Source organism: Aotus nancymaae, unplaced genomic scaffold (genome assembly GCF_030222135.1).
Source record: "Aotus nancymaae isolate 86718 unplaced genomic scaffold, 86718_ANA_hifiasm-v0.15.2.pri h1tg000011l, whole genome shotgun sequence".
NCBI classification, from domain to species: Eukaryota; Metazoa; Chordata; class Mammalia; order Primates; family Aotidae; genus Aotus; species Aotus nancymaae.
Window position 1 is genome coordinate 78,702,493 of NW_026988422.1, and position 24,773 is coordinate 78,727,265.

General features: G+C 49.9%; 1 protein-coding gene across 4 annotated transcripts in view; it reads right to left on the reverse strand.

The window, feature by feature from the left end:
* Positions 1–2,340: 2,340 nt before the first annotated feature.
* The window catches only part of SYNE3 (spectrin repeat containing nuclear envelope family member 3), a 95,963-nt gene continuing 73,530 nt past the window's right edge, over positions 2,341–24,773 (reverse strand). For 2 of the 4 annotated variants that reach the window (XM_021666534.2, XM_012458297.3), the window contains exons 11-18: positions 23,866–24,000; positions 20,660–20,821; positions 20,356–20,528; positions 19,778–19,898; positions 17,640–17,786; positions 14,106–14,255; positions 13,032–13,070; positions 2,341–5,434 (exon numbers count right to left, since the gene is read on the reverse strand). In XM_021666534.2, coding sequence (XP_021522209.2) covers positions 5,234–5,434; positions 13,032–13,070; positions 14,106–14,255; positions 17,640–17,786; positions 19,778–19,898; positions 20,356–20,528; positions 20,660–20,821; positions 23,866–24,000 — 1,128 coding nt within the window. In that variant the 3' untranslated portion in view covers positions 2,341–5,233. The other 2 variants (XM_064375195.1, XM_064375196.1) reach the window with 2 other exon arrangements.

Consider the following 24,773-nt stretch of genomic DNA (forward strand, 5'->3'; position numbering starts at 1 on the left):
CATGTCTCTTGCCGTTCCTCTTTCCTCCTCTCCCTCGGGGACTCCTGCACTAAGCAATCCTCACACTGCTCTCTTCTTCCCACCATTTCCAGCACGGGCTCCCAAACTTTCAGATGGCATGTTTTTCCAGGAAGAATACTGTATCGGGAGCAAAACCAACACAGAGTTGGCAACCTTTTATTCTGTCCAATGAAGCCTCCAAAAACACAATAGAAACCATCAAAGAAGACGGAGCCACCTCTACCGCTTCCTCATCTCCTAAAGGCCGTTGAGCACCCCTGAAGTAGGAAGGACATAATCCCAGCATGAAGAGCCAGCATTCGGGTGAAAAATCCTGTGGGAAGAAAAACGCCAGGCGTCTCCTCGTATTGCTTCACCCTGGCTTTGGTCAGTGAAAGCTTTGCCACCAGTGCTTGTCCTTGGAGGAAAGTCGGGAACCGTAAAGGTACAGCCTGCCATTCCTTTCCTTTTCTCTCTCACTGTCCCTCCCTCCTTCCCTCCTTTTCTCTCTCTTCTCCCTCTCCTCTCCCTCTCTCTCTCTCTCTCTTGATCTTGCTCTCTCTCTGTCTCTCCTCTCACCCTCAAATTGTGGTGAAATACACATAACATAAAATTTAGCATCTTAACCACTTTTAAGCACACAGTTCAGTGCATCCAGCCTGACATCACTTCTTGCCTTTGACTCCCTCTGGCCCACTTCCCCGTCTGCCCTCTTCAGCCAGACCAGCATAAAGTGCAGGTCCCCGAAGCTTCTGCAAAGCCTCCCGGCCTCCTGGTCAGGCCTGGCTCCAGTCTAATGGAAGAGATAAGATCCCCTCTTTACTCCCGAACTGGGGGCAGCCCCAGCCTCCCCATCCCCTGCAAGACAGGGCAGGCTGATGCCACCGGTCCGTTTGCCAGCAGTAACGCCCAGTTAGCACAAATTGTCCACCTTCAGGCCTTTTTCTGCCCTCTGCCTGTCATTCTCTTTGGCCCCCAGGCTGCAGAGGGTCCCCAGTTCCTTCCCCTGAAGCTTCCTAGAGACAAGCATCTTTGGACCCCTGGTCCCTTCAGGGAACTCCAGCCAGCTGCCCATGGCAAATGGGGCTTGAGAGATGAAATCGGGTCAGGTCATCCATGACCCATTTCCTCTGGAAGGGAGTTGGTATCAGGAAACACATTTGCCTTTGGGTTTTTAATGCAATTCAACAAGCCACAGCTGAAGCGCTTATCCTGTGCTGAGCACTGGGGGTGTGGAGTTCTGTCATTGATGACCGAGGACCTCATCATGAGACATTAGAGGGGCTCACCTTCCAGGTGGGTAACGTGAAGATGATGGTAGATGGCCCAAGGGAATGAACTGTGGTGACTCTTCTCGGAGCTGAGGGCTAGCCCCTCAGGGTGACATATGGATGCTCCACTCTGGCCATGTCCCAGACGAGCTGATGGGCAGAGTTCTGCCTGCTTGCCCACGGACTCCATTCCAGAGGCTACAGAGACTGCCACCTGGTAGAACCAGCCTGAAGCCCTCCTCCAGTCTGGGCTTTGGGGTTCTCATTGCCCCATGTCGTGGGTTTGGACCCACTTCAGCATGAGCAAGGTCTTTATATCTTTAAGCCTCTGTGTTCCCTCTCAAACATGGGGCTAAAACAATATCAAACCCTGGGGGCAGGTGTCAGTGTGGGAATTACACAAAGCAAGGCTGCAAAGTGCCGCCAAGGGGGTCACGCACCCACGAGCACCAGACAGAGCGTTCTTTGTCTCCCTTGTCAGCATTCCCCCTGTCCCACCACCACGGGGACCTCCCGGGGTCTCCTGGCCTCGTCTTCTGTCAGTACCTGCCCATCCCGCCCTGTTCCAGCTTTTCTTTTTAAACACCCTCTGGGTCCTGCGTGTGCCTTTCCACATGCAGAGAACAGACAGAAAGAAAGGGGCAGAAGGGAGAGGTAGGCAGGGATAACTAATTCATCGGCCAGCCCACTGGAGGTTTTCTCCCTCCTCCCCTCCCTTCTCTCTCCCTCGCTTTCTCTCCCTCTCTCTCTCTCTCTCTCTCTCTCTCTCTCTCACACACACACACACACACACACATACCCCTGCATTGGACCACCAGAGTACCAATTTTTATAAACTGTAAGACACCTTTCATTTTGGAGACAGATGAACAAGCACACACACACCGGACACACACACACACACACACACACACACAAGTACCATGGTGACACCTTTCTCAAGCAGCACCTTAAAGCTCTGCGTGGCTGTTGTTAAAGAGGCCAGAAACTAAAGTTGTAAGAATAATTGCCTGGGCTTCTTTTAAGCAAAGGAGATTGCACTTGTACTTGAAAACACCAGTGACCAGGCTGTTATGTCATATTACAAGTATATTTACATGAAAGTACTGAAAATATCAATTCTCTTTTTTTAAAAAAACAGTTATGCAAACAAGCAGACTTGATGGCATCATTATCAAAATTTTAAAAACATAGGTAGATATTCCCACCCCCGCCCGCATGTTCCAGCTTCTCTTCCCCCAACATGTGGTATATGTGACAAGCTGTACACGTGCCCAGTGGCTGTTTTTTTCCTGAAGTTGCCAACACAGGGGGCTCACACCACAATGAGCAGCGCACTGCCTGAGGGCCATGGTGGCCAGTGCCCTTGCTGCCTGAGGGCCTTGCTGCCGCTCACTGTGTGGCCATGGATAAGTGTCTTCCCCTCTCTGGGACTCAGCATTCTCACCTGTGAATTAGGAGCGTGGGAAGCTGCCAAGCCCCCACTCCATGGCTCTGACTTCCAGTTCTGGACATCTGGGCTTGACTGCCTGGGTCTGAGGCCCTGGCTCACTTGGCCCCTGGTTTTCTGGTAAGGGGGTTGCCAGCAGAGAACGGCCCTATGGCTTAGTTTCCAAATACCTAGAGAAAAGTGTGCTTTCTCTTCTTCCCAGTTTGCCAGAGATATTTGGAAACCAAGCCACAGGGTTGTGGGATCTACTTTTTGAACTTTCCATCCGCTGTAGTTGCCAATTCTGCATGTACTAGCCCTCTAGAAACAGGTTAAACTGAAGCAACCTGATGGAAGGATGGAGAGTCCACGGGGCTTGTTTTCCAAAGAATTGTTTAGAGGGCAAAATTATAAGCCTACAGCTTATCATAAAGCTCTTCAAAAAAAAGAACTGGCTGGGCATGGTGGTTCATACCTGTAATCCCAGCACTTTGGGAGACCAAGGCGGGTGGAATACCTGAGGTCAGAAGTTCGAGACCAACCTGGCCAACATGGTAAAACCCCATCTCTATTAAAAATACAGAAGTTAGCTGGGCATGGTGGCAGGTGCCTGTAGTCCCAGCTACTCGGGAGGCTGAGGCAGGAGAATCGCTTGAATCTGGGAGGCGGAGGTAGCAGTGAGCCGAGATCGCACCACTGCATTCCAGCCTGGGAAAAAGTGAAACTCTGTCTCAAAATAATAAATAACAATAACAATAATGATAACTCAGAGCCAGGCCTGTGGATGGAAATGTAGTGCCCAAGTCATATTCTGCTTAAAGTTGTAACAAATACAGATGAGTTAAAAAAAAAAAAAAAAAAAAGCATGCTTTCTGAGTCAGCCCCAAGGGCTCTCCTTGGCAGCACGGGTTTCCTGCCCCTTGAATGTCCTAGTTGTCCAGCGCCGGGGTCCACGAGGGCAGAGCTCACAGAGGAATGTAAGGGGGTCAGTGTGTGCACGAGAGCAGTGGTGCTGGGCGTCAGGCCCTCTTAGGGCCTCGGTTTCCCCTCTACTTAAAGGGCCTTTCTGGGTCTATAATACCTTGATTCCATAGCCAGATATAAGGCCCAAGGAAATGCCCTCTGAAGCTCCTATTTGCAGTTGAATAGACAAAATCCGTTTGTAAAGAGTGGGCATTAAGTATTTTTTTTTAAAGGGAAAATTTAGTGTTGATTTAGGAAGAACATGGTCCAGTTGTAAAGCACTTAGGAACTATCCAGAGTTCCCTGGCAAGGAAGGGATTAGTTTCTGGCCTCGGGAACTCACACGGATTCAACGCGGCCCCAGCCCAGGTGGTGAATGGAGCCTGGCTCACCTACACCTGGCTGGAGAGGGCCTGGCTTTGGGTGGCCTGGGCTCCAGTTCCATGTCGGGATGTGCGTGAGACTTTCTTGGCCCCAGGGACCTGCTGTCTCCAGAGTCCCTTCTAGGAAGGGGAAGCAGAGCCCATCAGACAGGCCAAACTCCAAAGCAGATTCTCTCACCTCTGTCCTGGTCCCTGGATCCCCGGCCCCTGGCGTGGAAGATGCTTCCCTTCTGTCCTGCAGCTTGAGCTTTCGACGATGAAAACTCAATCCAAGAGCGACAGAGGAAACGTGTCTTTCCTGGGCACTGCCAGCAGGAGTTGCTTACGGAGTGCGCCTCACCATTCTGCATGAAGTCTTAAAAATAAAACCTGTCTTCCTCCCTTTCTCCCTGAATGAAACACACAGAGCAAGATCTCCCTGCTTCCTGGGGGCTCGGTGATCAGAGGCTGCTGAGAGCTGGGGTTAGGGCTCCCGCATGCGATGCCTCCACTCGGCTGTGCTTTCTTAGTTCGGGGATCTGCTCTCTGCAGCTCTTCTTTTTCTCCCTTGATATCACTCTGTCACTTGTCACTGCTGTCACTGTACCTGCCCCTGGTCATTGTCATTTCTACTTCTGACACATGGCAGCTACTCTTTGTGGTTGTTAAAACTAGACAAGCATACTCGCTCTCATTATGCATAAAGCAAGTCACTGGGCTCCGAGTGAGGGTCTGTGCCGCTCTTCTGCGTGGCAGCTCAGAGGCTTTTCATTACATCTGAGTTCTGGGATTGGCTTTGGAGAAGAGTTTGCCATGAAAGTGACATGTTATTGTTCTTGCTTTCTAGGGTTGCCTGCAGACCAAGTCAACAATACCACAAAATCCCACTGGAGGGAGACATTGCTAGGAATTTTCTCAACTACAAATAGACCTTATCTATGAAGTTATACATGCTGAGCATTTACATACAGATCATATAAAAATTCTATACATTATTCCCTAGTCACATGTAGTACAAATTTAGTATAAATAGACTAAGACAACACTGTATAAAAAGTAAGTCTGTTCTGGGAACGCTGACACAGCATTTATACGGATATAGCTCTGCAGTCTTTGGCCAGCCCCTGTTTCCAGTTTCCTGGGTGGGCATCCGCAGCCCTGGGACTGATGGAAGTTGGAGAGGAAAGTCACCTGTGCGCCCCAGTGGGTTAGGTGGGTGGTGGGCCATTGTAGCGCAGCATGAGCGTGAAGGAGCGGGCGAAGTTGTTGGCCAGGGTGCAGCTGCGGTCCTCTTCCCTGACGGGGAGCAGGAACAGCAGGAGGAGGAACAGCAGCAGAAGCAGCTGCAGCGGGAGCGCCACACAGCACACCCTCCGGAAGAGGGAGCCCAGTCCTCGCCACCGCCGAGTCTGCAGAACCAACACAGCACAGGTGAGTGGGCTCGGGGGCTCTGGTGGTGGGGGTAGGTTCAGGGGGTAAGGAAGATGCCTGGAGCACATGTCTCTGTGTTCTCATCTGTGAAATGGGAGATGGTGGTGATGGTGAGGGTAATGGTGGTAAGGATGATGGTGATGGTCAAGATGGTGGGGGTAGTGGTGGTGGTGATGGGGTGAGGGTGGTGGTGATGGTGGTGGTGATGGTGAGGTGGAGATGGGGGTGGTGGTGGCAATGGTGAGGTGGAGATGGGGGTGGTGGTGGCAATGGTGAGGTGGAGATGGGGGTGGTGGTGGCGATGGTGAGGGTGGTGGTCATGGTGAGGTGGAGATGGGGGTGGTGGTGGCGATGGTGAGGTGGAGATGGTGGAGATGGTGGTGATGGTGAGGGTGGTGGTGATGGTAAGGTGGAGAGGGTGGTGGTGGTGATGGTGGTAGTGATGGTGAGGATGATAACGGTGATGCAGAATCACTGCTAAATGCAGGTGTTCTGGGAGGTTCTGACCTGGGCAGTTCTGTCTCTCTACCTCTCCTCTCTGAGTCAACTCATGTGTTTCCCTCTCCAAGTATCTTTTCCAGATGATAACACTTAACCCTGTGCCTCCAGCCTCAAATGTGTTCACTCACCAATGTCTTTAGATGCTTATTTTGTAAAACAGGCTGCTTATAGCAACAAATAAGTACTCTTAACTGCATGTACCTCAGCAGTAACTTGAAGAGCGGAGGGCGGGGGGTGACACATTGTTTAAACAGCTGAATGAGTGTGAGTTCACAGAGGAGGTGGCTCTTCCCATAGCTGCTGGGCTAGGTAGAGCCAAATCTCTGACCCCTGTGACCCACCCAGGGAGAGAGAAAAGGGACGAGACAGTGACCTGTAGGCCCACCCAGCCTGGGTCTCCACGGCAACTGTCAACCTGTAATTAACGATTTCCCAAACAGAGGGTCTGCCTGCAAGTGTCCTTTTCTGTTTGGCCTTCCATTCTCAGAGCTAACACTTTGCTTATTCAAGCCAGGGGTTGTGCCTTGGCCATGATCTCTGGGGAAAACATCTTTGAAGGTCCAAAAAGTGTTTGCATGTATAAGCGTTGAAAAGAGGTGGTCCTCTTCAAAAGACTCCTGCTGCCTGCCCAGTGCCTGTTTTCTTAGAGTTCACATCCTCACTTAGAAGGCTCTTAAAAATAAGACACCTTTCAATATGCTTCTTAAATGCTTAGAAAACACAGACATGCAGACACACACACAAACACACACACACACACACACACACACACACACACACCCTTCTAAGAAGCCAACAAGAAAACTGACAATCTCGGCTCTTGCAAAGAGAGAAGGGGCTTCCTCAGGAAGTTATAAGCTCCCCATCTGATATGGTTTGGCTGTGTCCCTACCCAAATCTCATCTTGAATTATGGTTCCCATAATCCCCATGTGTTGTGGGAGGGACCCAGTGGGAGATGATTGAATCATGGGGGCGGTTTCCCCCATACTGTTCTCGTGGTAGTGAATATGTCTCACAAGAACTGATGATTTTATAAGGGGTTTTCCCTTTCCCTTGACTCCCATTCTCTCTTGTCTGCTGCCATGTAAGATGTGCCTTTCTTCTTCTGACATAATTGTGAGGCCTCCCCAGGCAGGTAGAACTGTGAGTTCCTTAAACCTCTTTTTCTTTATAAATCATCCAGTCTCAGGAATGTCTTTATCAGCAGCATGAAAATGGACTAATACACCATCCCTGAGGGTACAGAAACAGGAGTCAATGAGTCCATGGGGGTGGGGAGGGAGTAGATATTGTGTAGAGGAGTTAAATACTCAACAGAGGCTCTGACCAAGAGTCCTCCAAGGTCTTACAGGATGAACCTGAGACCTCAGATTTCTGAGGATCGCAGCCCAGAGTTCATCACAGTCCATGAGACCTAATCTTCTACCACTGGTGAAATGGGATGAGGATGCCACCATGAAGAAAGAGGCGTTGTATTTCCAGTGCCTCTACCCAGCTCCTACAGGTCACTTATCCATGACAAAATAAAGGGTAGCAACTTCACGGGGAGAAGCCTCCCTAAGGGCAGCTACTCTCAACTGATGACCAGAGTGAGCGGAGCCCATGTGCGACATGCTGACGCCATGTGTCTCCTGATAGGAGGCACAAGCCAACCACAGCACCACTCTGTGACATTCCCGCCAGGAACCCGCCACAAATCCAATCACAAGGAGACAGCAGGGAAACCCAAACAGACGGATATTCCACAAACTGACCTGTATTCAAAAAGGTCAAGGTCAAGAATTAAGAAAAATGGAGGCCCAGAAAACAGAGCTGTGACAATGGATACAATGTGTGATCTTGGATTGGATCCTGGACTGAGGAAAAAATCTACCAGAAAGACTGTAAGTGGTATGTTCAGACAATGTGATATAATTCAGTGGTCAAAAGAAATGAGTTAGTGGCCGGGTGCAGTGGCTCACGTCTGCAATCCCAGCACTTTGGGAGGCCGAGGCAGGTGGGTTGCTTGAGGTCAGGAGTTTGAGACCAGTCTGGCCAACATGGTGAAACCCCATGTTCTAAAAATAAAAAAAATTAGCCTGGTGTGGTGGCGGGCACCTATAATCCCAGCTACTTGGGAGGCTGAGGCAGGAGAATCACTTGAACCCAGGATGTGGAGGTTGCAGTGAGCAGAGATTGCACTACTGCACTCCATCCTGGGTGACAGAGCAAGACTGTGTCAAAAAAAAAAAAAAAAAAAAAAAGAGGCCGGGCATGGTAGCTCATGCCTGTAATCCCAACACTTTGGGAGGCTGAGGCGGGTGGATTACTTGAGGTCAGGAGATCGAGACCATCCTGGCTAACATGGTGAAAACTCATCTCTACTAAAAATACAAAAATTAGCCAGGTGTGGTGGCGTGCCCCTGTAATCCCAGCTACTCAGGAGGCTGAAGCAGGAGAATCGCTTGAACCCGGGAGGTGGAACTTGCAGTGAGCCAAGATCGCACCACTGCACTCCAGCCCGGGTGACAGAGTGAGACTCCACCTCAAAAAAAAAAGAAAAAAGAAATGAGCTATCAAGCCACAAAGACAGTGAGGAACCTTAAATGCATGTTGACGGGTAAAATAAGTCAGCTTGAAAGGCTGCACGATGTATGAGTCCAGCCATAGGACCTCGTAGAAAAGGCAAACCAAGGAGATCAGCAGAAAGGGGTGTGGTTGGCAGGGCCTGGGGAGAGGTGGGGAGGGATGAACAGGTGGAGCACAGGGGATTTTCAGGGCAGTGAGACTCTTCTGCATGGTACTTTAGTGGCGGATACTGATCATTAGACATTTGTCCACACCCATAGATTGTATAACACCAAGAGTGAGCGCCCAGGCAAGCTGTGACTGAGTTAATAACGATGTATCAATACCGGTTCATCAACCTTAGCAAAAGGACCGCACTAATGCAAGATGTTAATTAATGGGGAAGATGGAGGGGGATGGGATGAGAGGAGGTCTATGGGAATACTTTGTACATTCTGCTCCATTTTTCTATAAATCTAAAGCTGCTCAAAAAAGAAAGTCTATAAATTCAAAAGAGACCATTGAGCCAGCTTAAAATTTTAAAATATGAACTGTGGATTAAATAATAATATTTCATCAACACTGAGTGTTATCAACACTGATTTAGATAACTGGCAAACAATAAAACAAAGACAGCGGTATCAGGATAGAGGCAGCTGGAAGAGGAGGCCGTGGTCATCAGCCCCAGTGCCACAGGACCAAGTGTGATGAGGACAGCAGTTCACTGGTCTTAGCGAAGAAGAGGCTGCTGGGTACCTCGCTGGGGTGAATTTCAGAGGAGTTGGGGTGTAGAAGGTGAGTGACAAGCGTAGAGAATGCTTCTCTGGATCTCGGTAGTCAAAGACTCGTTTCAAATACTTCATGACCAAAGTTTTAGCACCAACTTGTTCACAAACCATCAAAGACTGGCTGCTTCTGGGCTCTGTAGATGGATGGAGTGGCAAGGACCCGGGATGACACAGAACAGGATTTGAAGCCTGTCCCTGGCTCCCCCTTTTAGAGGTCAGAGACTGCATGGCCCTAGCAAAGCCCAGGCCTTTGGTTGTGACCAGGGAAGAAGCAGATTTGACTGCCCCAGAGTTCCACACTAAGTCACAGGGGTAACAATTCAAGCTATGTTGCCTCTCCTGACTCCCACCTGGCCCCAAAGCACATGTGATAGAGGAGCCAAGGGACCCAGAAACCATTTCCTCCCACTAAAAAAGGAGAAGGCAGTTGTGAGTGTTAAAGACCCAAGCACACAAGTGCCCAGCACAGTGCCTGGCACACAAGAGGGATTTTTGCAACAACAACAAAATCATAATTTTGAGAGAAAGTTATGATCTAACATGGAATACTCACGGAGATTTGGTATCACAGCAACTCATCCAATCTAAGACGCTGATTATAAAGTCACCATTATTTTGCAAATGTCTAACAGAGAAAAGAACAGCAACCAAGGTGGCGCGTCTGATTGGAAAGCCCATATCAATATGGGACACCGAGGGAGCTGTGCCTTCAATGTAAGGAGAAATGAGAAATAAGCCCAGCTCACAGAAAGAGGAGCAAGGAAACTCCAGGTCCTCTCTCGGCACTTCGGGAAGGGTGAGAAACCAAAACTCTTCCCCGGGAGTCTGAACCACAGGCTGGAGCTCCCCAAGGTTGGCGGTCTCAGTTTACACAATCAGTGTGGTCCAAAGGAAAACCAAACAGAACACAACCCGCAAGCAGACATTTTCATTTAAAAGAATCTCAGGTCGGGGGTGATGGGCAGTAAACCTAAATCTTCACTAGAACAACTACATTGTAATAAGACACCCGAATTCCAGAGATGTGAAAACGCACAAAATTATGAGTCTTAAAACCTATGAACCACAGTCAAATAAATAAAATGCTACCTTCAGGTCACACAACACCTGGGTCTATATTCCAAGAGCGCACATATGAAATGGATGGGAGATGGCTGCTCTCTGCTCCTGCAAACTAGCACTGCCCTATTTCATCCAGGCTCACAGAACCTTTGGCCAATCCATCCCCAGCTAAACGTTTGTCTCAGGTAGGGCTATACCGCTTCCCCGGGCTGATGCAAGGAATGCAGGTTAGACTCACAGCCCAACTACAACTCAAAAAGCAGTTACATTTCATGTGTCTAGATGCTGCAGGCAAACACTCCCGCAGCAGTGAGTTGGCAAGTGCGTAGGCAGCTGCAAATTTAATAAATCTTAATTATTCTGTTTATACAAACAAGCAGGCTGAAGCCACTGACGTAGCTGGGGCTTTCAATGACTCGGAGCATGGAGGGAGGGAAAAAGTGTGGACAACCAACTGCTCATAAATAATTAGCTTTGGGGTAGGGTTTTTTTTCCCCCTTCCCTTTGGACCAAAAATAATATGTGGAATGTTTCTAAGTTGGCAAGGTGACAGCCTCTGAAGACAGCACCTACTTTCTACCCGCCAGGCCCGGGGACGTGCATACGTGCATGTGTGCGCATAACCACACGGGCACACACCACAGCCCCACCCGCGAAAAACCACGCACACACACCAAAGCGAAGGGAGGATTTGCCCCTCGGAGGTGTCGTTGCTCTGTTAGCTCTCAGAAAGAAAAGCAGGATGGTGTCTGCAGAAGTCTACCCGTTCCTCATTCACACAGCACTTGAGAACCTACTACGTGCCATTGTTACAACAGGAACTTTGCTACCAGGAGCTCAGTGGACCCTCAGTTGAGTTTAGCAGACTGTGGCTAAAGGACCCTCAGGTCACACACACGAATGGTGGAGCCTGCGTTTGAACCTGGAGTGAAAAGTGGTGGTTCTCAAAGGGTGGTTCCAGGTCAGCAGCAGCAGCATCACCTGGGATCGTGTTGGAAATGTAGATTCATGGGCTACTCTAAACCTAATGAATTCAAAACTCCAGAGACAGGGCCCAGCAATCTACGTTTTAACAAGCTGTCCTAAAAGGAGCCACCAGTGGTCTCTGTGTGTTGGCCCCCACGTTGTTCACTTCTTCACGTGGAAGGAGATCTGTTAGCTCAAAAGCCAGCAAGCACCGAAGTCAGATTTTTATACATCCAGTTGTTTTAAACATAATTTGAGGTCAGGAGTTCGAGACCAGCCTGGCCAAGATGGCAAACCCTGTCTCTACTAAAAATGCAAAAAAGTTAGCTGGGTGTTGTGGCATATGCCTGTAATCGCAGCTACTCGGGAGGCTGAGACAGGAGAATAGCTTGAGCCAGGGAGGTGGAGGCTGCAGTGAGCTGAGATTGCGCCACTGCACTCCAGCCTAGTGACAGAGCAAGAGTCCATCTCAAAAAGGAAACAAACAAAAAATCAAGTTCCATGTTATAGATGGGGAAAGTGAGCCCCAAGAGGCCAAACAACTCCCTCGAGGCCACAAACCAGTTGGTGTTAGGCCCAGGGCCCAGCCTTGGTCTTGTCACTGCCCTGCCCAGTCCATGGGTCACCCACTCTCCTATAGATGTTACTTATGCCACCAGCTGGAGGCCAAGAATAAATCGCAGATTTCTGGGAAATGCAGATTCCAAAGAATGAGAGATCTCGAGGACATCGTAGCTCCTTGGACCAGAGCATGCCGGAGGCCCGTGTCATTATGGGCCAATGCCTAGCAGGAGAACGAGCATTCGTTCTCTTGGAAACAGTGGCACGAGGGTACACCGATTTACACTTGGCTTTTCCAGAAATGGGGAGACACTCTGGGCCCCCGGGGGAGTCTTCCCCAAGTCACAAGACAGAAGGTTAACAATGTGAGTTTTGGAGTCAGAGGCCAGAGACCACTGAGGGGCCGATGCCTTCCCTGAACAAGTCACTTCAGGCTTGCCCCTTCTGTTTGCTCGTGCTGAAAGTTGAGATTATGCTGCCTCCTGGGTGTCACTGGGAGAGTTACAGGAGGCCTTAACCACAACCGTCTGCACAGTTCCTGCCACACACCATGGATGGCCAATACACAACATCCCGAGTGATAATCGTAACTATTACTCACTGTTGTCACGATGACTGCTCTTACTGTTATTGTTTCAGCCTGCAAAGACCCTGGGAGTGGCTCTGAGCATGGCTCAGCGGGGTAAGTGGAAACTCCTGCCTAGAACTCAAAGGCACAACGCCTCCCTCTCCTGTCCCTACTGAGCTCCGCATACCCTCCATCGCCAGGGTGGCCACACCGTCCAGTTTGCCCGCAACAACCCAGGTTGCCTGGGAGAGTCTTGGTTCACACCTGCTGTCACAGAGTAATCATTGGTGGCATCTTTGCCCACTCCCCAGCATGTCCTGATTTGGGAGGCGATCTCCAAGACCCCCTCTCTGCTATGTGCTTGTCACACCCATCAGCTTACCCCTGACCCTGGGGTTTCTTGAGAGCAAGAATTCTGGGGCCCAGCACAGTGCAGCCCAGAGCTGATTCCCCATAAATGTACCTTGGTCTTCTTGGAAACTTCCAGAAAGCCTACGAGTCCTGCCCCAGTGTCACGGGCCCACCAACCCTCCAGGCACCCTGCCCGCTAGCCGTGTGGAGCAGATGGCAGACACTGTACCTTTTGGAATCCAGTTGGCTCCCCTGGAGAACTTTGTGTCTGTTATTTCAAGGAAGGAGAGGAAAAGGGGGGAAAAATAAGTTAAGTGAGTGAAACTTAAATCCCAACAGAGCCTGTAATGGAATATTCATTTTGTCAGGGGAGTGTTTCTTTAAAACTTCTGGTCATCTGGACAGCTTGAACCAGCAGGTGATTCGATTTAATGAGCTTTTTAACACACTTCAGGCCCAGCTGGGATTCTGTCTGGGAAGGCCTTGGCCAAGGCCGGCTGGGGCCATGGTCGACCTGGCTTGGGCTGGGCTGACACCTAGTGGCCATCCTGGCTGCTCCGGGGCCAGGAAAGCCTGGGGCACCCAGCTTGGGGCTGGTGTCTGAGGCTGAAAGGGCCCTTAGGGGCCGTCTCACCACCTTCCTCAGATTTAGGGAAACGTAATCTCTGTGCCTCAGTTTCCTTGTTGGTTCACAGAGCATATAACAGCACCTCCTTATTTAAAGGCCTGTTATGAGGACATGGCATTGAGCAAAGGTTATGATCATTACTAGTTTTGCTATTATTATTATTATTTTGTGTGAGGAGACACAGGGTCCCCCCAAAAGGAGGTGCTTGCTCAACAGAGAAACAGGGCAAGTTAGAGACATGGGGTTGGACCCCAGGGCTCCTGATGCCACTCCAGTGCTTCCCCAGGTCACGCCTACAACACAAGGGTGTGTTTGCAGGCTGGCTCTGCCACTGACCACCCATGTGGCCTTGGGCAAGTTTTTTTGCTGCTTGGAGTCTCCGCTCCCCCTCTGGAGGCTGGAGATACAATGACTCTAGCAGAGGGGAGCTGTACAGCCTGAACGGGAGAGTGCACGCACAGCCCTCAGCTTGAGTGGTAGGAAGCACTCCTTACATATTAACCACCTCACTAGGACTCCAGCCTCACAAGGTGGTTGGATGGCCAAATAGCATCATGTGAGTCAAGTTCCCAGGACCCAAGAATGTTCCTGTCCCCTGTGTGGTGTGTGAATGCACAGGGCAGGGTGAATGCCAGCTGAACTAGAACCTGGGACCTGCACATCCTTGGCACCTACCAGCAGGTGGCTGGAGTCCTTGAGCTTGGACTTGTACAGCATCCACTGGTAGCGCAGATCTTCCAGCTCATCCGAGGTCCCCCTTGCTGGCCTGAGACGAAGGAGGTTCTCAAAGAGATGCTGACCTTCTGGCACCCGAGCCTCCAGCTCCTGGGGGGAAATAGCAGCGTCATGGTGCAGCTTCCAAATGGCCCAGACAGCCCCACCTGGCTGGTAAGGATGGGTCTATCAAATTTCACTTGACAGACAGGTAGGCAGGCAGGAGGCAGACAGAATCCATAAAGTGGGACTCCCGTCTGTGCAATTCAAGCCAAGGCCCAGCACTTGCTCTCGGGAATGTTACAGGTTGGCCTCCTGCATGGAACAGGTGGCTGGGCTGAAGACCCCCAGTGGTTACTTCCAACTCTGACATTCCAGGACCAAGTCCTCCAGAGGGCTTGACTAGAGGTAGCATCATCCTAAAAGCTGTCATTATGAACATGTCTTTCAGTTGGCATTTTGAGCCTGGCAAAGTGGTGTTGGAATGTGCAGATTTTCTCACAAAATATCAGTCCTGCGTTCTCTTGAGACAGAAACTTTTATTCTCAGGACTCCTAAAAGGTGGTGTGATGGGGCAGTAGGAGTGAGGCTAGAAATCCAGGAGCCCAGGTTTAAGTCCTGGCTTTGGATCCTGGCTCTGCCCCATCCTACTAGCATGTAACATGGGACACCTTGCTTGCTTCTCAGAGCCCGCTGGAACAGAATGCTGTACAAAAGCAAGGGGGGTTAACTTGAGGAACAGAAAGTCATTTCTGATATGCTGGAGTTGGGTGGGGGTGGGGTGGAAGGAATGAGAGGAGATGGGAGAGGCAAGCAAGGAAGACTTCCAGGTAATGGCCAACTAGATAATTGGGACCAAACGTCTCACTAAGGACAAAATATTTAAAGCATTTTAAAGGCATGAAAGGATTAACAAAAGAGTGTGAGGCACACCAGGCCACAACTTGGGAAAGAATGAAAGCCCAGGGAAGTCAGCGCTGTGTTCAGACCTGTTTTTGCCCATAGAATATTTGCCAATTTGGAAGGAATAGCTGTAAAACACCTTTGCTTCTGGCAGCCTCACCGGGCCAGGGAGACACAGATCAAAGTCTAGCCCCACAGAGGCAGAGATTCTGATAAGATTCATTCATCCTTTCACCAAGCTCCTAATGCCTTCACCCTATAAAAATGGACCAGAAGTAAACCTGAACCTTGTGTGGACTTGCAGCCCAGTTCAAAGTCATCTTAGTAGACCAGGGAGACTCAAGCCTTGAACTTGGATTTAGTGGCCCCAAAATGAAAGGCCCCTACTTGCCTGCAGAAGAAAACAAAATCGACTCTGGAGGAAAAGATTATCCTAAATCTTTTTTTTTTTTTTTTTTGAGACGGAGTTTCGCTCTTGATACTCAGGCTGGAGCGCAATGGCGCGATCTCGGCTCACCGCAATCTCCGCCTCCTGGGTTCAGGCAATTCTCCTGCCTCAGCCTCCTGAGTAGCTGGGATTACAGACACGCGCCACCGTGCCCAGCTAATTTTTTGTATTAGTAGAGACGGGGTTTCACCATGTTGACCAAGATGGTCTCGATCTCTTGACCTCGTGATCCACCCGCCTCGGCCTCCCAAAGTGCTGGGATTACAGGCTTGAGCCACCGCGCCCGGCCTATCCTAAATCTTAAATAACTCTTATTCATATTTTGGCAGACACAACGTCTAGCACACAAAGCAGCCACACAAAGACACAAGAAACCAAAAATAAGAACAGGCAGAAATAATATACAACAGAAGCATTCCTAAAATGCCTTGAGATCTTGGAATTATTAGACACAATCTATAAAAAGCTATGTTTACTATGTTCAAAGAATTAAAAGATAGGCTTAAACATTTTAGCAAGCTTCTGGAAGGTATGAAAAATGACAGAGTTTCAGTTAAGATAGGAACTATAAAACAAGAAAAAAAATAAAGATAAGTGATACAGTCAATTATTAAAAGGACCAAATAGAAGTTCTAGAACTGATAACTACAACAACAAAAGTTAAGAACTATATAGACACGTGTAGCAGAAGATGAAACACAGCTAAAGAGAAAATTAGTAAACTGGAAGATGGATCAGAAAAACTATCCAGAATGCAACATGGAGAGAGAAAAGAATGAAAAATACACAAAAGAGGGTAAGAGACATAAAGCACACAGTGAGAAGTAGTAACATGTTTAAATGAGATCACAGTAGGAGAGGAGAAAGGGAAGAAGGCAGAGATAATATTTTAAGAAATATTGTTAGTAAAAACAAAATTCAAATAACAAGTTTGGGAGTTAAGAGGAAAAAAAACCAAAAATAATGTTAAAGAGTTTTTCAGAAAGATCCTAGACCAGATTCAGGAGTTAAAATGAATCCCAAGCCAGATAAATAAAAATAAATTTAAACCTAAACATATCATGGTAAAATTTCAGAAAAATAGGGAAACAGAGGTGAGCTAGGGCCTGGTTGAGAAAGGCCTTGAGTAATAAACTCAGGGGTTAAACTCTATAGTAAAAGGTTTTCATTAGAGGGAGGACAAGGTCATATTTCTCATTCTGGCTGCAGAATGAGCCATGACCTAGATGGGGACCCAATAGGAAGAAGGGAGGATCAGCTGGGAGACTACAGCCGTAGTCAGGGCCAAAAATGGTAAGTGCCTAAATTAAGACAATAATAGTGCAAGGGAAGAGAAATACAGAATGTCTAGGAGGTGGAATCAAGGAGTTTTGGCAACCAATTAGATGTGGGAGTGAAGAAGACAGAAGAGAAGAAGTGGTAGTTCATTTGCAAAAATGGCTGTGACTTCCCTCATCTCCCACCCCGCAGCCACATCCACACCCACTGCGATATGACTTTGCAGTCCCTTCCATCAAATGGTGGGAGTCTCTTTTTCCTTTCCTTGAATCTAGGCTGGTTTTGGCAATTAATGTTATGCTGGCTCCTAGTCTTGACCTCAAAAGTCCTTGCCTGCTGCTGCTGCTCTCTTCTGCCCTGCCTCTGCTATGAGAAGTCCAGATTGTGCCACAGGAGCGTGAGAGATGTGTAGTCCACGGCATTCTCATCTCTGATAGCCTGCTAGCCCCCAGAATTAGAGACACTTGACTGACCGACCACTGACAGCAGACAGACTGGAAGCACCGCCCGGTTGAGTTCAGCCTAACTGGCCACGCTTGTGAACCATGGGTTAAATAAGTGGTTGTTGTTTTCAGCCACAAACTGTTGGGATGGTTTGTCACACAGCAATAGCTAAGTGACACAGCAGTCAAGTGAGGAGTGGTGATATTTTCCAAGTAGGGAAATACATAAGCACGCTGAATATGTGCACGAATGCCAGAAAAAGTTCTAAAATCTTTGAACCAAAAAAGTGTAAAAGCCGTTATCTATACACAAAGGAGAACAGCTCACACACTGTGGGTGTGCTCCTTTTGAAGACCCCTCTGGTGGCAAGGCATCTGTGGGTGCAAGCCCTATGGATGAGGGGCCTCTCCTGGGGAACAGACCTGCAGCTTCGATTCTCTGGTCCTCAAGTCTTCAGCTGTAGAAGTTCTCATTGCGATGATTCTAACAAGCTTCGAATTTTCCACCTGCAACCACTGCTCAAAGTTCCTCAGGAGCTGGGAGAAAGCTTCGTGGCTCCCTTCTTCTTCCTGGAGAAGATCTACGTATAGGATCACACACGGCCAAAGCGTCAGAGGTAAAACGGGCCCCTGGTTGTGTGTCCTGGGAATTCCACCTGAGGCAGAGGGGCAGGGACGGGGACAACATGCCCAAAAGGTGACAGGAGAGGCCTGGGGGATGAACAAAGAATCTCTACTCAACACGGCCACATTTAGGGGCCAAGAACATTCCTCATTATCTCCTCTCTGTTCCCCTGAGAGGTGATGGAAACCACCACCGTCCCTTACCAGGATAGCTATACAAGTAGTCACCCTTCCCTGTGCTTGCCCCCTCGGGACTCCATAGCCCCAGTGATCTGTCTACGACGTAAGCCCATTCAGCTAAGTTCTTGCTTATACGCGCTGGTGCCTCTCACTCCTCCCCGCTGTGACCCAGGAGTCTTGGTTCCACTGCGAGTGCTGCCTTCCCCGTCCTCTGAGCCCGGGCCTGCAGATGTGTCTTGCCCTCTCAAACTGGCACTCTTTCTGCCTCTGCTGGGAACACGCCTCCCTCCCTCCTCTCCTCACTGCCACTCAGCCTTGAAAATTCAGCTGACATTTCAGATCTTCCGGGAGGGCTTCCCTGTCCCAGACCTGGGACCTGCTGCAGGCTCCTGTAGCCTCTGGCCTGTCTGCCAAGATATGCCACTTTTTTTGTGAACGCTTATTTAACTGCCCGTGGATGCCACTCCCTTGCTTCTTTTCAACAAAGCTGTTTGTTTAAAGGCAGTAAGAGGAAGTCATGGTGGTTGGGGAGGGACAATGTAGTTAGTTCTTTTCTTTTTCTTTCTTTTTTTTTTTTTTATAAAATACAACCATGGCACAAAAATACACTTATCTGGTATGATTTTAGTTTCCACTCTGGGACCAGCAGAAACGTTCAGCCCCGATGCTCTCTTCCCTGCAGGTGTGGCTGCTGGTGGCTCACAGAGGTGAGTGTCTCCCGGGCCCAGTACCAGGGGCACAGCCCGAGAGCTTGTCAGAAATGCAGAATCGAACTGTGGGCCCCAGTCAGAGCTACTGACTCAGAGTCTGCACTTTATTTTTGATTGATTGATTGATTGAAATGGGGTCTTGTTTTGTCACCCAAGCTGGAGTGCAGTGTTACGATCACAGCTCCCTGCACCCCCAAACTCCTGGGCTCAGCTGATCCTCCCACCTCAGGCCCCTGAGTGGCTGGGACTACTGCAGGTGCACACCACTATGTCCAACTAATTTTTTAAAAATTTTTTATAGAGATGGAGTCTTGCTGTGTTGCCCAGACTGGTCTTAAACTCCTGACCTCAAGCAATCCTCCTGCCTTGGCCTTCCAAAGTTCTGGGATTGTAGGTGTAGCTCACCACACCCAGCCCAGAACCTGCATTTTTTAATACAAGGCTGGCTGCCCACTGAAAATCTCTGCACCGGACTCCGAGTTCTCTGAGGGTCGGCAGTGTTACTCACAGCTCTGAGCACAGTCGTTGTAATACAGTAGCACTCAGCAAATGGATGAGTGAATGAAAGAATGAATGGGAAAATGAATAATATGATGTACTTGAACAACAAGGAATAACTTTCTTTTCAACAAAGCTCAAGTTTGTTTAAAGGCAGTGAGGGATGGATGAAACATGGCACAGAAATATCCCCATCTTGTGTGGTTTCAGTGTCTGATCTGGGCCAGCAGGAAGTGTTCAGCCCTAACACTCTCTTCCCTGCAGCAGCTGCTGCTCATGGCTCACAGTATCTGTCTGGCTAAAGGACATCTGTGACCTGCCCTGGCAGCCTGGCTCTGCAGATTCTGGGATCACTGAGGTCCTCTGTGGAGTAGGATCAATTGCTCTTTGGGCCACAGCTGCGGCAGGCTCAAATAAGACAGGATGTAGCCAAGTCCTCAGAGCTGAGCATGTTGCCCCAGACAGAGAGGGGCCTGTGCTGGAGACCCCTACCCATATCTTGACCTGGGGCCTGGCCTCTTCCCCAAAAGGCCTGCTAGACAGACTCACCCGTCGACGACGCCTGGGAATCGGATCCACGGGGTTGATGAGAAACCCTGACTTCGGGATGTTGTTGGTGAAAACCATTTTCTTTCCTGAATCCACTTCCATCCTCTGCAGATGCCAGTTTCTGATGAGGTTGAGAAGACAAACTCAGCCCAATCAATGCGGAGATGTGGTGGGGACCCAGCAGAACATGGGAAAAGTAATGGAATTGGGGAACCACGGTTGACGAGTCAGTGCCTCCCACTGAAGTTTGTCAGAATGTTCCTGAGGCATGCTTACATCCAGTTTCTGACTTTAAACTCACAGTAACCTGTCATGAAGGTGCGTATGCCCACTGATGCAGATGGGGAAACTGAGGCTCAAGCCAGTGTTGATGGAGGCTAACTCCCAAGATGGGGATATTTCCTGGCTCCTCCTGCTCCTGCTAGAACAGCCAACTGGGCCACAGTATGAAGGTGCCCAAGGCCTCTGGCTCCACGCTGGGCAGCACCCTGGCCATCTGCTCTACGAGCACCTGAGTGCCCCTGAGTGGGAAGGGGCGGTGTCCCAGACAAGGCTCAGAGCCCAGGAGGCACTCTCACCTCAACAGACTTTCTTCCAGCAGCCTCAAGGCCCGCCATGACGCTGCCAGCTCCCCGAGCTCTGCCTGCACCACACCAGCACCCTCCGGAGAAGACTTCTCCATCACCAGCCAGCCCTGCGCTTCCACCAGGGACAGCTGGGCCTCTTTCTCCGGGAATTCTGCCGCTAGCCTCTGAAGGACACATGGACACACAGACACACACACACGGTGAAGGTGGAGGGAGGTTTCTGCTCCTGAGTGTGGGTACGTTGGCCCATCAAGACTGTTCTGTTGGGAAGTTGGGGAGGGAACCACCGCCTTACCTCGAACTCCGCCTCTTGGGACTCAGCAGTTCCCAGGCCCGCATCTCCTCGGTGTGCCTCCAGCTTTTGCGTGGTCACAGCGATCCACTGCCGTAGCTCCAGCAGCTGGTGGCTGAAGGTGCAGTGCTCCTGCACACTCTGCCGACACCTGTCCACAAGGTCCTGCAGCACAGCCCAGGGCATCCTGAGTGGTGGCCGAGGGGGAGACCCCCGGCACCACCTCCACCCTGCCGGACTCACACCTGCCAGGGACCCCAGGGCTTCCCACCAAGTAGCACCACAAGAGGCTGGGCTGGCCCCTCCCTCCGCACAGCACAAGGAATTGACCCCGGGATGATCAACTCTGGTTTAAAGCCTGTCCTGCTTTTAGGAAAATGACCAAGTCTAGGTGAGGGTGGGAAATCGATCTCTTGTCCACCACTGATCCAAGTGTAAATTGGCCCAACCACTTGTGGAGACCATGGGTCAGAATCTACCCAAACGGAACGTGGCTGCAGCTGACGGCCCACCATTCCACTCCTGGTGTATGCCCTGGAAATGGGAACACATCCTCACCCAAGGGCACACATGTGACAGCCCCAAGCTGTAAACGATCCAAGTGCCCACTGAGAGTAGAATGAATAAATACCCGGTGGTGTATTCACACAATGGAATGCTTTACAGCGGCAGGAATGAACAGTCTACATCCACGTGCAACATAGTAGAAGAACTTACAACCATCACATGGAGAGCTGAAGGCCAGGCACAAAAGAAAACATTCTGTCCAGTTCAATTTAAATGAAGGATAACATCAGACAACCCTAAGCTCTGTTGCGGCAAGCCTGAAGTCAGAGCTGCCCTTGAGGGTCAGGAATGATGAGCTGGGCATGACTGCAGGGGCACAGGGGCTCTGGGAGGCTGGTAATATTCTGTGTTTTATCTGGGTGCTGGTGACACAGATGCATTTAATTTAAAAAAAAAACTCATCGAGCTGCACACTCAGATGTTCGCGTTCAGTCTTTCTTTTTATTTTTCCCTGAGTACTGCTTCCTGGGCCAATCTATTGCCCAGCTCTGTCTCCAGGGAAGGCGGACACCATACCCAGAAGGGCAGCCATTCTCTAGTCCCCTGGCCAGCCAGCCTGAGACCCTTGGAGCTTTCTTTCCATAGCTTGCCACGAACCAGTCCGACCCCAGGGCCTGCCTTGCCCATTCCAGCTGTGTTCCCCAGATTACGTCATCATGGCTCTCTGCAGGGCCACTATAGGCCCTGCCTTCTGCATTCCACAGACACTGGCTGAGACCCTGGATGCCAGGCCCATACCAGGGGCTGGAGAGCCTGCTGCATCTGTCCTCAATGAGCAATCGATGAGGGCCTGAGAAGTTATCTAAAACTCCACCTCTCTGGATTGTCCCTGCCACTGTCCCCTCCCGGTCCCTGCGTGCCAACATTAGACCAAATGCCTCCAATGGCTTCCCGTGCATAGAGCTGTGACCACCAACATGGAAACGTGCCCCCCAGGGAGACACGGAGAATACCTCGCTGTGGGGAAGGACATATTAGATTCACAGGCACTGAGTACCAAATTAATAAAAGGGCAATTTCTCTTTAAAGAAGAATGTAAACAATAAGAATTGGAGTATCATTTTGCAACACGTAGTGAAGCTTGGTTAATGCTGCTTCTTATAACAATTAGCCTAGCCCATCATCTGGATGGCAGTGTTAGAGCTGACTTTTGCTGCTTCTGTGAGTTTCTTTGGGCTACTGAGAAGTGAGGACAGTGTTTTCCTATTTCTCTACGGCCTCGACCTTGAAAATACGAACTGCTGGTTTATTAAACGTAATTAAAAGAATTCATCCAGACATTGATCGTCACTCAGACCAATGGTCTCTACAGGTGGTGCCGCATTTCCTGGAAACGGGTGGGGAGAGTTTTCCGTTGCTTCAGTAGAGGTGGTGGGGGTGATACTAGGTGGAGCGAGAGGGGTGGGTGCTCGCATTCCACCCTAGGCGGATAGGCCACCAATGCAGAATGGGCCCACATCCCACATGACTTTCTCATGTCCTCCTGATATCCACAGCAGGAAGAAATCCGTTTGTCATGACCTGAGCTCAGACTCTCACTCCAACCAACACACAAACACAAAGAGGCTTTTGCAGTTTTAACAAACACGCTGACTTCTCTAGAGCTGCACCCTTTGTGTCAGCGGATGGAAGACTGCTGTTGAGCTCAGTCAAAGTTCTATCAAGCGCTGTTCACACGTCAGAAAACCACATCACTAGAGGCCCTGATGGCTGTGCCACTTGACATGGCATTTGCGGCTGTCACACAGGGAGGGCACGTGCTGACCAGCTCCTGTGTCTTGAGTGTGGCCATCTGGGAGTACTTACATACTGAAGGACAACATCGTATTATAATTACTTTCCTTTTACCTCTCTTTTCTATTTCTTGGGCAGGTAACTTATACTCCCTCTGAATTTCAGGAGTGTAAAGAGGAGGCTAGGAATATTTGGTATGAAAATAGGGCGTGCAAAGTCGGGTAGGGTGGAGAACTCTCACTGCCTCACACTGGCTTTTCTTGAGATGTGAGTGCCAGAGACCCTGCTTTGTACTCCTCAGGGCTTGTGACAAAGGCAGATCCAGGGCTCCATCTGAATCAGTGTCACGGTGGGGCCTGAGTCTGCATTTCCATTTGTCCTCAGGCCACTTTTGAAGGAGCTTGGAGTTCCATCCCCACTGCTGGAAGGACTCAATACAATCCTGGGCAAGCCCTAGAAAGAGCTGAGGTGGCCACTAGAGGGCACTGCTGATGAAGCTCTGTGGCCTCCAGGCCTGGTGCAGGCTGTAGGGTGCCTGAGGTTCCCAGCAGCCGCTCTCTTCTTTTGCCTCCTGGCTCTAATCTCAATGTGTAATTGTGCATTTACTTGTTTGTTTCCTGATTCATTGTCCATCTACCCAACTGGGGCGTAACTCCCAGGAGAGTAGGGGCCTGGGCTGTCATGCTCTGCTACCTCCATCCTTAGGGTCTACCTAGAACACTGCCTGGCACACAGGAGGTGCTCAGTCATTACCTGCTGTATGAATGAGGAAGGCAAGAAAAAAAGGGAGAAAGAAAAAAAGAGGTTAGAAGGAACGAAGGCGGGAAAGGGGGAGAAAGGCCCCAGGCGTGTAGGATTACAAGGGCCTGCTCTCTGTCTAACTACAGTCCCTTCTGCCAGCCCCTTACCTCCAGAGACCTCTGCAGGGCCTGGAAGTCGGAGGAGAGCTGGTCCATTTTGTGCTGGTGGTTGGGATTCTCCTGGACGAGAGGCCTCGCAGCTTCCATCTGTGCCCCTAGGTCCAGCCCCTCTTCCTGCAGCCCCTGCGGTAGAGAAGGGAACAGGTAGGTGTATCTCCCCGCCTCTCCCTCCCTCGGGGTGGCTGATCAGGACAGGGGCTCTGAATGGGAGAGCCTGGGAGGGGTGCCTTCCCGAGGGCAATGGGGCTCTTTCACACCAACGGCTGTACCAATCACATGGCTGGTCTAATGCGCCCACTCTCAGGGCTGGAGAGATTTTAAAAATCAGACAAAAATATTCAGGGACACCATGAAAATAAACTCTGCTACAGTCCAGATGGCATCTCCAGGGGCAAACTCACATCGGGACTCATCCTTGATGACCACCTCTCATTATGAAGAAGCATGTCCCAATTTTAGTTTTAAAACCCCACATGCACTGTTTTTCCCCCTTTTTTGGGGGACAGAGTCTCACTCTCACCCACGCTTGGAGTGCAGTGCCACAATTTAGGCTCACTGCAACCTCCACCTCCTGGGTTCAAGCGATTCTTGTGGCTCAGCCTCCCGAGTAGCTGGGATTACAGACTCCCACCACCATGCCTGGCTAATTTTTTGCATTTTCTTTGTTTTTTTTTTTTAAAAAAGAGACAGGGTTTCATCATGTTGCCCAGGCTGGTCTCAAACTCCTAAACTCAGGTAATCTGCCCACCTCCTAAAGTGCTGGGATTACAGGGGTGAGCCACCGCTCCCAGCCTAAAATGCACTATTTTTTTTTTCTTTTTGAGACAGAGTCTTGCATGGTTGCCTAGGCTGGAGTACAATGGCACAATCTTGGCCCACTGCAACCTCTGCCTCCT